We start from the raw sequence: 14,105 nt of genomic DNA, 5'->3' as shown, positions 1-14,105 counted from the left end.
GCGGGAATCTTGGGAAGGAGGAGGGGAAGAATGGAGAGAGGAAATTGCAGGCATAGCTGTAGGCGCTGCCTGAGGCCTGAGGACCATTAACCCCCTCCCTGTCCAAGCTGCAGGACCACCCCCCCACACTCCCCCAGGCCAGCCTGGGTTCAAGAAGGGGGCAAGAGGAGATGGAGAAAGAAGAAGTGGGCTGACTCACACCTGGGAGTATTTGTGACTGTTTAGTAGGCTTTGTGAGTATGCGGAGGTCTCTTGGCCACAGGTGTACTTACCTATTTGCATATAATGCTGCTTTAGCTTTTCAGTGTGGGATGAGAACAACCCCCCCCACACACACACACTCACCCCACTCACCCCCGTTAGGAGATGCCTGGCTCCTCCTAAAAATGGAGATTCAGAATAAAGAGGTTATAAAAGTCTTTAGGAGGCAGGCACTCTTGGGCTGTGAGGTGCTGAGGAGAGGATGGAATCCATTGGGATGGGGAACACCCCAGGAAAGACCTGGGTCCTGAGGAGAGGGCACCCATGCCAAGATCTGGGGGAGAGTGTGTCTAGGTAGGCATAAGGAATGAGAGCTGGAGTGGAGTTCCAGGCTTGCAGAGAGCTAGCATCCATGGTGCGGGACCATGCAGGCCTTGTTGCAGCTCCCGAGGTGCTCAGATGTCGTTGTAAGTGAATTGATAAGCCCTGGGGTCTTCAGTAAGGGAGTGTCATCACCCACTCCACACTTTGGAAAGACTCCTGAAGTGGCTTGAAGACAGGCTTGGCCACAGCAGAACAAGGACTGAGACAGAGCAGGGAGCAGGCTGGCATGTATTCAGGGGAGCAGTGGTCTGGGCTTAACCCAGATTAGCTGGAGGGGTGGGGGGAGGCAGGTGGTGTCCTGAAGGAAGTGCCTGTGTGGAGGTGGTTTGGAGGGAAGAGGAATTTAGCCTTGATCTTGGGCTGTGCAAGCGAGGAAAGTCTTGGGAGCAGCAATGTTTTTTTGGTTTGTTTGTTCATTTTATTTTTTTCTCTGGGGGGTGGGGCAGGACTGAGAGTCAGGTTTTGGATATCAGATTAGATACCTGGGTGTGGGTGTTAGAGAGGCAGTTGTAGCCCCAGCCCCCAAATACCATTTCCAGCAAGGAGAGACCAGATGGGTTTGTTTAGCATCCTGAGAATAGGTGGGTCACCCAGTTCAAGAGAACAAGAAGGAGGAAGTCTAAAGCCTGAGCCCTGAACACTAACATGGAGGGATCTTCGGGAGAAGGAGTCCTCAACAGCAAACCAGCAAGGCTGTGACCCTTTGGGTTATATAGGGCTGAGAGGTAGTTAGCACCAGAATCAATACCAGCCTGGGGCAACATTTCAGTGCCATCAGTGATGCCCGTGGAGGACCACGGCGCATCCTTGCTTCTCCAAGGTGTGTGTGATTGGCTAGTTGGACATATACAGAAGAAGTAGTGTTGGGAATGTGTTTGCAGCACACAACGCCTGTCTGCCTTCTCTGCACCACCATACAGTTCGCGAGCTTTGGGCAAGGGGCTGGAGGTTGAAACAGAGACACGGACCTCTAGTCCCTGGTGAGAAGCCCTCTATTCAATAGCACCACGAGGCTCATATACCCAACAGTCAAGTGGGCCAACAGGTGAAAACCTTATCCTCTGATCCTCAAGGCCAAGGGAACACGTGCTCGTGAAGCAGAGCTGGTAAACAACTTTGACACAGCTTTCAGTGACTCAAATCAGAAGGAAAGTAAAGATCTCTAGCAGGGAAGAGCAGCTGGAGGCCAGGACTCGAGGAACATGGTCTGCTGACTACATAAATGTTAGCGTGTGCCGCAGCCTAGCTTGTCCACCTCTGTGTATGGAGGAGTCTGTTCGTTTGTGTGGCACACACCTGTTCTCTGTGGGGTCGGTATGAACGTGGTGTGAAGTTTGAGATAGCTCTCTGTGAAACTGCACCACGGTCTGCACTACCTACCCTGCCTAGCAGATCTGTCTGTGTCTGGAGGCAAACGCGACTCAGCCTTGGGGAAATGGAGGCCATGATGAAACAAAGGGAGTGTTGAGGCGGGGATGCTGGACCCGGCAGAGGGACAGACACTACTGGAATACTACCTTCTGCAGCCAGCTCCTTGTGGTTAAGCATGGGAAGTGACGCCGCCCCATGACTCTGAGAAGTAGAGAGCTATTAAAAGTTCTGGAGAAGAGCCGGGCGGTGGTGGCGCACACCTTTAATCCCAGCACTCGGGACGCAGAGGCAGGCGGATCTCTGTGAGTTTGAGTCCAGCCTGGTCTACAAGAGCTAGTTCCAGGACAAGGCTACACAGAAACCCTGTCTCAAAAAAGTTATGGAGAAGGTAGGTAAAGCCTTTGGCTGTCTACAGTGGCCAGCTGCCTGCTTCTGCCAGCCACAGTGCTCTCTCTGGTCGCTTGTTTCTCCCCTGTGGCTGGAATCTCTCGTCTGCCCATCCACCCACAGATTCTGCCTATCCACCCGCAGATTCTGCCTAGTGGGCCAGGCCTCTCTTCTCTCCTGACACTTGTCCTCTGGCTGGCCCATCTGCCCTCCCATCTGCTTGGGACAGGAATTGGACATCTTGGAAAGGTTCAGAGAGGAAACAGGAAAGGCAGGTCTTGGCAGGTTGGGGAGCTGAAGGGTCTAGACTGGAAGAGGCCTCAGTGCTCTAGCTTTTCCAGTCAAGAGCCTGTCCCTGCCCACGTCAGCCCGTGGCTGGCCTGGCGGCTGTGCTCCACACTCAGGCTCCCCCCACTCTCTCTCAAAAAATCAGAAAAGTCCTCCATCAGACTGCGATGTTTCTTGGTTGTTCATGTGCTTGTTTGAACTAAGAACCTGTGGTTTCTGGTCAGCTTAGGCTGAAGAATCAGTCATGTTTAACAAGAGACCAGAACCAATTCAGTGAAACCTTTGCTTTGACTGGATGCTGGTCTGGCCCAGCTGAGAAAGCAGCTGTGATTAGGAAGAAACCAGCATCCATCATTGAGGTGAAATCTTCAGGGAAGGGAAGTTTCCTTGGGGTCAGCACACCTGAACTGTGGTTCAGAGGAGCCCAAGGGTGCTGAGCTTAAAGTGTCCGGGGTGGTACCGGGTTTTTTTCTTCCTTCCTTCCTTCCTTCCTTCCTTCCTTCCTTCCTTCCTTTTTTTCTTTCCTTCCTTCCTTCCTTCCCTTCCCTTCCCTCCCTTTCTTCCTCTCCTCCCTCCCTCCTTCCTTTCTTTTTTTTTTTGGGGGGGGGCGGTATTTTTTTTTCCAGATAGAGATTCTCTATGTAGCCCTGGCTGTCCTGGAACTTGCTCTGTAGATCAGGCTGGCAAATCTTTGTGAGTTCGAGGCCAGCCTGGTCTACAGAGCAAGTTCAAGACAGGACCCAAAGCTACACAGGAAATCCCTGTCTCGAAAAACAAAAAACAGGTTAAGAGCACTGGCTGCTCTTCCAAAGATCCTGAGTTCAATTCCCATCAACCACATGGTGGCTCACAACCATCTGTAATGAGATCTGGTGCCCTCTTCTGGCACACAAACATCCATGCAGACAAAATGCTGTAGACATAATAAATAAATAAACAAGAACCTGTGTGCCTTACATAGGAGGCACTCAGAAGAATGAGAAACTTGGGAAATCAGGTTTTAGCCAGGCGATGGTGGCGCACGCCTTTAATCCCAGCACTCGGGAGGCAGAGGCAGGCGGATCTCTGTGAGTTCAAGACCAGCCTGGTCTACAAGAGCTAGTTCCAGGACAGGCTCCAAAGCCACAGAGAAACCCTGTCTCGAAACCCCCCCCAAAAAAAAACCAAAAAAAAAAACCAGAAAAAATTATCTTGAGTTCTTGGAGATAAGAGAAGGAAGGTCATGGTTTGTGGTGTATTTGTGTGTGAGGCTGACATGGGTCAGTTACACTGGCTAGTTTTTTGTTGACTTGACAAGGAGGAGTCATTTGAGAAGTAGAAACTCCACTGAGGGTGCTGGAGAGATGACTCAGAGGTTAAGAGCACAGGCTGCTCTTCCAAAGATCCTGAGTTCAATTCCCAGCAACCACATGGTGGCTCACAACCATCTGTAATGAGATCTGGTGCCCTCTTCTGGCCTGCAGACAGACATGCAGGCAGAACACTGTATTGCATGCCTTTTAATCCCAGCACTGGGGGGCAGAAACTGGTGACTCTCCATGATTTCGAGGCCAGCCTGATCTACCAAGTCTACCAAATGAGTTCCAGGACAGGAAGGCTCCAAAGCTTCAGAGAAACCCTGTCCCTACCCCCACCCCCCAGAAAAGAAATCTCAACTGAGAAATGCCTTCATCAGCTTGGCCTGTAGGCAAGTGAGTGGGGTCTTTTCTTGACTGATGGAAGGAACCAGCCCACTGTGGGCAATGCCACTCCTAGAAGGGTAACCTGAGCAATCTGAGCAAGTCAGGAAACAGCATTCTTTTTTTAATTTACTTATTATGTATACAGCACAGTGTTGAGTCACCATGTGGGTGCTGGGAGTTGAACTCAGGTCCTCTGGAAGAGCAGTCAGTGCTCTTAACCGCTGAGCCATCTCTCCAGGCAAAAACAGCATTCTGTGATGGCTTTGCTTCAGGTTCTGCCTCCAATGATGGACTACAAATATGACAAAAACCCTTGCCTCCCCAAGTTGCTTTTTTTTTTTTTTTTTGGTCTTTTGAGACAGGGTTTCTCTGTGGCTTTGGAGCCTGTCCTGGAACTAGCTCTGTAGACCAGGCTGGTCTCGAACTCACAGAGATCCGCCTGCCTCTGCCTCCCGAGTGCTGGGATTCCCAAGTTGCTTTTGGTCATGGTCTTTATTATAGCAACAGAAACCTAACTAACACAATCACTATGGCAGGCCCTATACCGGAGGCTTGTTAATTTAGTGAGTGTTTTGCCTGCATGTATGTCTGTGTACCATGAGCCTGCCTGGTGCCCGAAGAGTTCCGAGAACTGCAGTTTAGACAGTTGTGAGCCACCATGTAGGAATCAAACCTGGGTCCTCTGGGAAAAGGAGTGCTCTTAACAATTAAGCCTTCTTTTTTTTTTTTTTGAGACAGGGTTTCTCTGTAGCTTTAGAGCCTGTCCTGGAACTAGCTCTTGTAGACCAGGCTGGCCTCGAACTCACAGAGATCTGCCTGCCTCTGCCTCCTGAGTGCTGAATCCGGATTTAAGATGTGCACCACCAGGGCTGGAGAGATGGCTCAGAGGTTAAGAGCACTGGCTGTTCTTCCAGAGGAGCAGGGTTCAATTCTGAGCACCCATACGAGGGCTTACTGTCACCTGGGATCTGAGGTCCTCTTCTGGCCTCTGTGGGCACCAGGCACAGAAGTGGTACATACATGCAGGCAAAACAGCAATACGCTTAAGAGATAAAATATAAAAATTTTCTTAAAAAACAGGGCTAAAGAGATGGCTCAGAGGTTAAGAGCACTGGCTGCTCTTCCAGAGGTCCTGAGTTCAATTCCCAGTAACCACAGGGTGGCTCACAACCATATGTAATGAGATCTGGTGCCTTCTTCTGGCACGCAGGCAGAACATTGTATACATAATAAATCTTAGAAAACAGTCTAAAAGCCGGGCGGTGGTGGTGCACACCTTTAATCCCAGCACTCGGGAGGCAGAGGCAAGCGGATCTCTGTGAGTTCGAGGCCAGCCTGGTCTACAAGAGCTAGTTCCAGAACAGGAACCAAAGGCTACAGAGAAACCCTGTCTCGAAAAAAATAAAAAAAAAACAAAAACAAAGAAAACAGTCTAAAGTAATAGGGCTGTTTTGTCTACACGCTAGAAGCAAAAAGAAAACAAACTAGGCCGTTCTGAGCACCAGTTGGGTGCCAGACCAATTTTGAGGGCTGAACTGGGAGACCTACACAGTCCCAGAGACATCTGTACCCAAAGCTAGGGATTGTGAATAGAACCAGGTCCAGAGTAGCAGCTGACGGGTGGGCTGAGGAAGGGCATCTCACGGTGGTAGACCTGGGTCAGACGGGGCAGGGGTCCATACAGGATGGACTATGTGGGTGTGTGGGCTGCGGGGAAGGGGCAGGGCAGAGCAGTCATGGGAAGAGGCTTGTCTGAGACACGTTTCATTTGCTGTGGTGCCTTTTGCCTTCCCTGCCCAGCTGGGGATGGTCTAGCCTACCTCTCCCCTCACTGTTTCTTGGCTTTGCTGGGAAGTACAATCTACAGTCTAAACTTAGGCAACGGAAGGAAGAAGGAAGGAAGGAAGGCACCCCTTGGCTTCCCAAGGAGGCGAGGGCAGCACAGGAAAAGGCCAGTGCTGGCTAGCTCCTTACCCCAGCGCCCTGGAATAGGCTCGTGAGTGCATGGCATCCAGCAATCACAACCTCTGACACAGGCCTTTTAGAGAGGGGCTGATGGCTTTGTAGTTGTCAGGGCCCTGCTACTCTTCTGCCTACAGCGGGCAGAAAGCAGGGCCACACCAAGCCAGAAACTCCCACTGGGCACTGGCAGGAGGCAGGACATCCCTGTTCCCTCCTGCTTTTGCTGGTCGGAGGTTACAGTGCACCTGTTGCAGGGCCCAGAGCCACAGGACCTGCCTTGCTGGGACAGAGACGGCGAGCTAGACAGAGGACAAGAACAGAGAGGCATTGCTGCAGGCATGGTGGCTCCAGATCAGGAAGTTTATTGCTGACATGCAGGATGAGTCCCCATGTAGTATAAAAATACGTCTTTATACAAACTTTTTTGTGACTTTTTCCATTTTGTTTCTTTTTTTGTCTTTGTTTTTTGTTTTCTTTACAACAGGATTTCTCAGTGTGTGACACCAGTGCGGGCGGCCCCAACCTCCTCTCGTCTGCACTGCCAGATAGACCATCAGACCGAGGGTCGGCCTTGGGAGGAACCAGGCTGTCTGACGGGCTCTGCAGACCTGAAGGTATTGCTTTTAAAAGGAGGGCTGTGGATGCCGGCCTGAGACACTAGGCAGGGGCTCCGCCCAGGAGGGCCCCAGCCAGGCCTCAGAGCCTCACTGGAGGGCAGTCGTGGGCTACAAGTCCAGGCCGCCTGCATTTTTGCTCCCATAGGAGACTTTTCATTATCAAATAAATATAGAAAAAAGCCCTCCCCCCAACCCAGCACCATGCCCTGACTCTCAGCGGCTGGATGAATGAGCTCGAGGCAGAGCAGGGTGCTGGGGCGCTGGGCTCAGGAGGGCTCCTGCAGACCCAGCAAAACAGAGGCACAGGCGCCCAGGGCTGGATGAGGGGGTGGGGAGGAAGGGGCATGGGCGGCCCTGCTACTGCTGGCAAGAGGTGGCCCCATTTTTTCCAGATGGGGAAACTGAGGCACAAGGAGGTTTGGGAACTTGCCCAAGGTCACTCACAGTGAGTCAGCTTTTCAGGGGGTGAAGGGCAGTCACACTCTAGGAAACATGGTCTCCCCCACTGGAGAGCAAGGGGCAGGAAGGGTCTAGAACTGCCAGAAGGGGGCCAACACACTCTCTGAGGATACACAAGGTATAGGCCTCCAGAGTCGGGTCTTTGCTTGGTACTGGGTGCGCCAAGTCCAGTGAAGGGAGGGGCATTCTGGAGAGAACAGCATTTCTGGCAAGACAGGCATCCACTTCAAAATTTAGGCTCAAAAAGGTAGCAGGGCTGTTCTCAAGCCAGGCAGGGTAGGTCCCCGGTCCCTTCAGGTTTCCCTCCAAGTCTTCTCCCCAGGCAGCCATCTGCCCAGGTCTGCTGAGAGATACATTTCTGAAGCAGGGTGGGAGGTCTCTGAGCACAAGTCGCCTGTCTCCAGCAGGCCCAGAGCATCCTCCAAAGTTGGCCACAGGTCCCTTCACACTACGCCCATGTTACCTGGGTACCACACGAAGGAGGCAGGGCTAATGCGCATGTGCAGCACCTCAGAAAAGCTGCTGAGACAGAGAAGCCAAGTCTAGAGACAGAGGGCCCAGGGTGAGAGCAGAGGAGAACTGGCAAGAGAAGGCCTAGGTGCCTGGGGGTGAGAAGGGAGTCGACATACAGGTGTGGGCCCCATTATCCAGCCCGGCTTGGGGGCAGAGAGTGGCCATTGGCTGAACCTAGAGATGGGAGAGAAGTTGGGTTCAGTAAAAAAATAAATCTATCTGAATTGGGCGGAAGATGAGGTGAAAGTGTTCCAAAGCTTAGACTGAGGGCAGGCCCCAGGGAAGGGGTGGTGGGGACATGGATGGTGGGAAGAGGTGCTTACTGGGGGCCAGTAGCGAGCTGCATCGTCAGCTTATATGGACTGTGGGGAGCAGTGGCCTGGCCAGGCTCTAGCTGTTCCAGGGCCTGGGTGGCAAGATTAAGCTCCCCTCTTTCCTCCCGGCACTCGGTCCAGAGACAGCGTGGTTAGAGAGACAGAGAGGTAGATTAAAATGTCATGATTAAAAGCAGATCAGGTATCTAGAATTCTCAGATTAAAAAAAAAACAATCAAGCAATCATCCCAAAAGGTAGCTTTGTGGTACCTCTGTTGACCCTGGCTGTGACCTGGGCTGTCCCTATCCCTGCCCTGTCCCTGCTGCAGCCTGGAAGTCAGTCCAGCACTGTGGGCCCGGCACTAGGCCGGATGGCTGGGCCCCACCAGGTGGGCCGAGGAGAGGTGTGCTGGGGCTTGTGCCCTAGCCGAGGGCACTATTTCCGCAGATAGCGTTGTGCCAGGATGGCTGTGTCCAAGGAGGTCATGGGCTGTGCATCGTGGCCCAGCCGTCGCACTGGTGGCATGCTACCGAACTGCCGCTTGGGCACCCACGCCCGGGCCTCGTGGATGGAGCTCTTCTCTTCAGCAAGCAGCAGCTGCTGTCGCATGTAGTTCTCAAACTCGTACTGGGAGCATTCCTCTGTTACTTTTGCCTGTGAGACCGAGAGACCACAGTGAAGACAAAACACAGGCCAGGGCTGGGCAGCTGAGGTGCTGAGGGCATGCTCCCTAGGCAGCACGAGTCAGACCCTATCTTCCTAGAGGCTAAGCGTGGGGCCCTGAAGTCCTCCAGCCAACTGGCTGTCACCGTGCGGCCGCAGGAGGCCCCAGCTGCACACAGCCTGTCTTCTACCTTTCAGGTTGTGCTAGCACCCTCATCCACGGTGGGGTGCAGGCGTCTCCTCACAAAAGAGCCTCTGAACTCTGAGGGCTGATGCATGCCAAGGCTTAAGAGCAGAGCCACTCTCCGACAGTGGCCTCCAGCCGAGCTCCCTCCTGAGCAGGCAGGCAAGGCAAGACTGCAGCTCCCCTGCTGCCAAGCTGTGTGACTGTGGACACATCAGTTCACTTCTCTGATCCTTTACTTCCTTTGAGAACGGGATAAAAATATGCCCCACATGCCTAAAGGTGGAGTGAATGGGAGCTGGGCAGGGCTTCCAGGCATGCCCCCTCCTGGTCCACCTGCCCCCTCCTTGCTGGGAAGGTCCAGCTTCCCTCCCAGGGCTGCCCCAGACCACCCCCAGCTGCTACCTAGCACTCCTGTCTGTCCCCAACACTTTCTCTAGTGGAGGGAACAGGGGGAGAGAAGAGGAGGTAAGTGAATCATCTAAACAAAAAGCAGGAAGGGTGAGAGAGAACCCCATGAGTTAAACAGGGAGAGAAATGGGACTTGGGGAGGAAGAGGAAGCCAGCAGAGGCCCAGGTGGCTGCTTGGCACTGGGGCCTCCCAGGAGCTGACCCTATGTCAGCCAACAATCTCTTCTCAGGTTCCCCTCAGGTGGACAGGACAGCCAGGATCTGCAGAGACTAGGGAAGGAAGCCCTGCACCTGCTCCTGACTCCACACTTACCTCCTGGGAGCTATCAGAGTTGCTCATTTGGTCGTCAATATCAGGAACCACTTGCAAAGGCCCACTCAGAGAGGACAGGGACTGCCTGCGGGGGAGGGGGATGCGTCAGATTAGACAGGGTCCCTATTGCTCCTGACTTTTTTTTTTTAATATTTATTATGTATACAATATTTTGTCTGTGTGTATGCCTGCAGACCAGAAGAGAGCACCAGACCTCATTGCAGATGGTTGTGAGCCACCATGTGGTTGCTGGGAATTGAACTCAGGACCTTTGGAAGAGCAGGCAATGCTTTCTTAACCTCTGAGCCATCTCTCCAGCCCCTGCTCCTGACTTCTTTATAGAGTCCGTCCAGCTTAGGACCCAGCCAGTAACTGCCTAACATGGCTGACTGCTATGGGCCTCTATCTTCTTGCTCAATAAAGAGCAGGGGCTGCAATCTCCTGCTGCAGGGGCTGTGGTAGGAACTCAGCGAGGCAATGCCCACCTCACAGCTGGCACGTCTGACATGCACTCTGCCGACACCCTCAGGGGAGAATCTGAAGCTGCTGACATAGCAGAGGAACGGCTGCGCTCCTGGCCTTGTGCAGGTCCACTCACCAAGACGCAATGATGGCACTGAGTGCCTCCAGGACATCAGCAGCAGCCAGGCGTTGCTGGGGGTCGAGGACCAGCAGTTTCCGGATAAGACACACTGTGTTCTCAGAGACCCTTCCATCCCTGGTCATGAAGAAGAGGAAGAAACCTCAGCATGGTGATGGATGCTGGCCTTTGACACAGGGTTCCAGGATCCAGTGGTGTTGCTGTTTCCTCACTGAAATCCCAGAGGGCCAGCTGATCCCTTCCCCACCCCGCTGGTAAGGTAAGCAGGACTCACTCGGGGATGGTGTATTCAGCAGCCTTGATCTTGCGGAAGAGCTCCTGTGGGATGCTGTCGTAGAAGGGGAACTGTCCATAGAGCATGGTGAAGAGAACCACACCCAGGGCCCACATGTCACTAGGCTTGCCCCGGTATGGCCGGCCTGTGGACAGAGCACATGCACACTCAGCTGGGCTGATGTCCCTGGGCTTCAGGTCATCCTTCTGCCTTTCTCACTCCAGGGCAAGCACAATGTGGTCCTCCGAGCTGCATGCTTGCTCCCCTGCTCCCCAGGATGACACCTGGGTATGTACAGCCTACCTACCTTGCCCTGCTCCGCGGGGCTCTGCAGCATCTTCTCCATCAGCCTAGGAGACTCTGGGAGCTAGCTACCCCTCCCACACCTAGGAAAGCAGCTCCCAGAGCAGATACAGCTGGCAGCTACTCATCCCCTGTCCTTTGCCGTCATCTAGGCTGGTTCCTTCACAGCATTTGCCACTGTCTGCCACCCCTCTCCCCATGCCCATCTCTGTTGCTCCCCAGCTCCCCTACTAGATGGTGAGTTCTCTGACCCGGGGGGTGTTGTTGTCATTTATTCTGCTCACTGCCTGGGCCCAGCCTGGACTTGCACATTTACGTCATCAACGTCTCAGACAGCTTCCTTGTCAGTGGTGTGGTCTGCATGTCCCCACCACAGGGATGGGGAATGGGAAAGGAGATTGTAATGGGACATATGGCACACAGAAGCAGGAGGGACTATCTGGAGGGAGCAGAGGAGCAGAGGGCTATGTGAGAGGAATGGGAAGGCAAACAGGAACAAAGCATACTGATGTATATGCTTAAAAATGAAAAGGTTAGTGTCCTTATCTGTGTAAAGGGGGGTTTTGTGAGACTATCCTTAGGATAGTAGTATGGCTTTATTTGGGGGCAGGAGTCCTTTCATGTGGCCCAGGCTAGCCTAGAACTCAAGATCCTTCTGCCTCTGCCTCCTGAGTGCTAGAATGCTGGGTGTGCGGTACCATGCTCACACCGCTGGGTTTCTACTTTTAACATTGCAGCTTAAATGCCACATGCCAGAGAAGATTTCTTAGTGCCCTGATAGGTTCTTTTGGAATGCCCATCTCTCTCATAGCTTTAACCTGATGTGGGCACATGGCCAGTCTGTCTTGTTCCTCCATTAGACCACAGATCTTGGACAGGGTGGGTCAGGACTGGTTTGGGCTTAGGGGAGCCGACACCTGGTCCAGGGCCTGCCCACAGGCTACCATCTGTTCAAGGAGTGCATGGCCAGCACGGGGACCACACATACCACTGAGTACATCAGGACTGATGTAGGCAGGGCTCCCCCTCTGGTCCTTCAGCAGGTCCCCCTCACTCACAAGATGTTTCCCAAGGCAGAAGTTGGTGATAGTTATCCGATGGGTCCTAAGAATGGGAGGAGGCAAAGAGTGAATACAGAGAGCCCCGGGACCCAGGCACCCTGCTGGGTCAGGCCCCTATTCTAAACAAAAGCAACCAGCAACCAGGTTTCTTTTTGTGAGCACAGCACCCTCCTCCCTTGAACCTGCTCCTCTGGCTGAATCTCAGGGGTACAGCTCAGAGCTGGGACAATTCCCAGAGGTTTTCGCCAATCTTCAAGATTGGGAGTAACCTGCAACTTCCAATATGATTTCCTCATTCCCACAGGTAGAAAAAGACCAGCAGACATGTATGACCTTAACTCTCCCTGCCTTTCCACTGAGGTCTCATGGCCAGTGTACCAGGCCTAGGCCTGCCATGGGGATTCTGGCCCATGGGAAGTTTCTGAATGCTCTGGTGAGTGTGGAAGTGGATCCTATGTCATGCCTTCCAGCTGACAGCTGTATGTCTGTGTGTGTAACTTTGTGTACGGGTATTTGCCTGCATATATTTGTTTGCACCCCCCTCCCCTTGACAGGGTTTCTGTGTACCCTTGGCTGTCCTGGAACTTGCTCTGTAGACCAGGCTGGCCTTGAACTCATAGAGATCTGCCTGCCTCTGCCTCCTGAGTGCAGGGATTAAACGAGTGTGCCACTACCACCTAGATTGCCTCCATGTATGCTCTTGTACCACATAAGTGCCCAGTGCCTGTAGAGACCAGAAGAGGGCAGTGGATCCCCTGGGACTGGGGTTACAGATGGTGAAACATCTCTCCAGCCCCCTTGACATCATTTTGTGAGATAGGGTCTCTCTCTCTCTTTTTTAAAGCTTTATTTAATATGTATACAGTATTCTTCCTGCATGTATGCCTGCCAGCTAGAAGAGGACACCAGATCTCTTTACAGATAGTTCTAAGCCACCATGTGGTTGCTGGGAATTGAACTCAGGTCCTCTGGAAGAGCAGCCAGTGCTCTTAACCTGTGAGCCATCTCTCCAGCTTGAGATAGGGTCTCTTAATGAACCTAGAGCTTACCAATTTAAGGGACTACCTGGCCAGCAAGCCCAGGGATCCCCTTGTTTATTCCTCAAAGGGATGGGATTATAGGCTCATGGGCTTTTTACGCTAGGGATCTGAACTTCAAATCCTCATTTCTCGTCTAGCAAACCTTTAACCAACTGAATTATCTCCCCTGCCTGAGCCTGAGCCTGAGCCTATCTTTACTGGGTATTGTGAGGTAGGTCTCAAAAGAGCCCTGGTATCCAATTAGGTGAGTGTGCCATCTCAGCTCTTCCCAGTTCTCACAACCCTCAGGGCTAAGAGAATGGGACTAGAGGAGGCCAGCACAGAGCAAAGGTGCAGTTAACCCATTTCAACCACCCTATCTTTCTATAACCCCACTGGAGGCCAACACTGGAAGGGCGGAGAACCTAGAGCATGCACACTGCTGTTGATGCTGGGTGGCTAGCCATGAGCCCAATGGCTAGGAGATGGCCAGCGGTGCAGGTCTGGGTCTTCACTGGTCCAAGACCTTAAAGAGAAGGAGTTCACTCCAGAAAGGGAAGGCATTGTGAACTGGTGATCCTGCCAAGGCCAGCTCTGCCATGTTGGAATTCCCTTTGCTAAAAGTTATGAGCAGGTAGCCTTTTTTCTGGGGTTGCCAGCCAGTGTTGGTATATGCCTTTAATCCTAGCACTCAGGGGGGCAGAGGCAGGCAAATCTCTGTGAGTTCCAGGCCAGCCTGGTCTACAGAGTAAGTTCTAGGGACAAGACAGGCTCCAAAGCTACAGAGAAATCGTTTTGAAAAACAAAAAGTTTTAGGGGCCGGGTGATGGTGGCGCACGCCTTTAATCCCAGCACTCGGGAGGCAGAGGCAGGTGGATCTCTGTGAGTTCGAGACCAGCCTGGTCTACAGAGCTAGTTCCAGGACAGGCTCCAAAGCCACAGAGAAACCCTGTCTCGAAAAACCAAAAAAAAAAAAAAAAAATAAAAAAGTTTTAGGGTCCTGCTGCATGGGTTTGTGGAGGCTCGGCATGCAGAACCCACACTGCCCTGTGAATGATGCGCTGCCCTGAAGTGTGGCAGGTGACTGGGCTGCAGCC

General features: G+C 52.7%; 1 protein-coding gene across 1 annotated transcript in view; it reads right to left on the bottom strand.

Annotated features, from left to right (window-relative positions):
- Positions 1–6,614: 6,614 nt before the first annotated feature.
- Positions 6,615–14,105, bottom strand: part of Stk40 (serine/threonine kinase 40) — a 38,841-nt gene continuing 31,350 nt past the window's right edge. Inside the window, exons 7-11 of the mRNA XM_075945013.1 lie at positions 11,917–12,032; positions 10,626–10,770; positions 10,349–10,468; positions 9,751–9,835; positions 6,615–8,833 (exon numbers count right to left, since the gene is read on the bottom strand). Coding sequence (XP_075801128.1) covers positions 8,615–8,833; positions 9,751–9,835; positions 10,349–10,468; positions 10,626–10,770; positions 11,917–12,032 — 685 coding nt within the window. The 3' untranslated portion in view covers positions 6,615–8,614. The remainder of the gene's footprint in view (positions 8,834–9,750; positions 9,836–10,348; positions 10,469–10,625; positions 10,771–11,916; positions 12,033–14,105) is intronic.

Source organism: Microtus pennsylvanicus, chromosome 13 (assembly GCF_037038515.1).
Source record: "Microtus pennsylvanicus isolate mMicPen1 chromosome 13, mMicPen1.hap1, whole genome shotgun sequence".
In the NCBI taxonomy this organism is placed as follows: Eukaryota; Metazoa; Chordata; class Mammalia; order Rodentia; family Cricetidae; genus Microtus; species Microtus pennsylvanicus.
The sequence above is the reverse complement of the archived record's forward strand: the minus strand, read 5'-3'. Positions and strand labels throughout refer to the sequence as shown.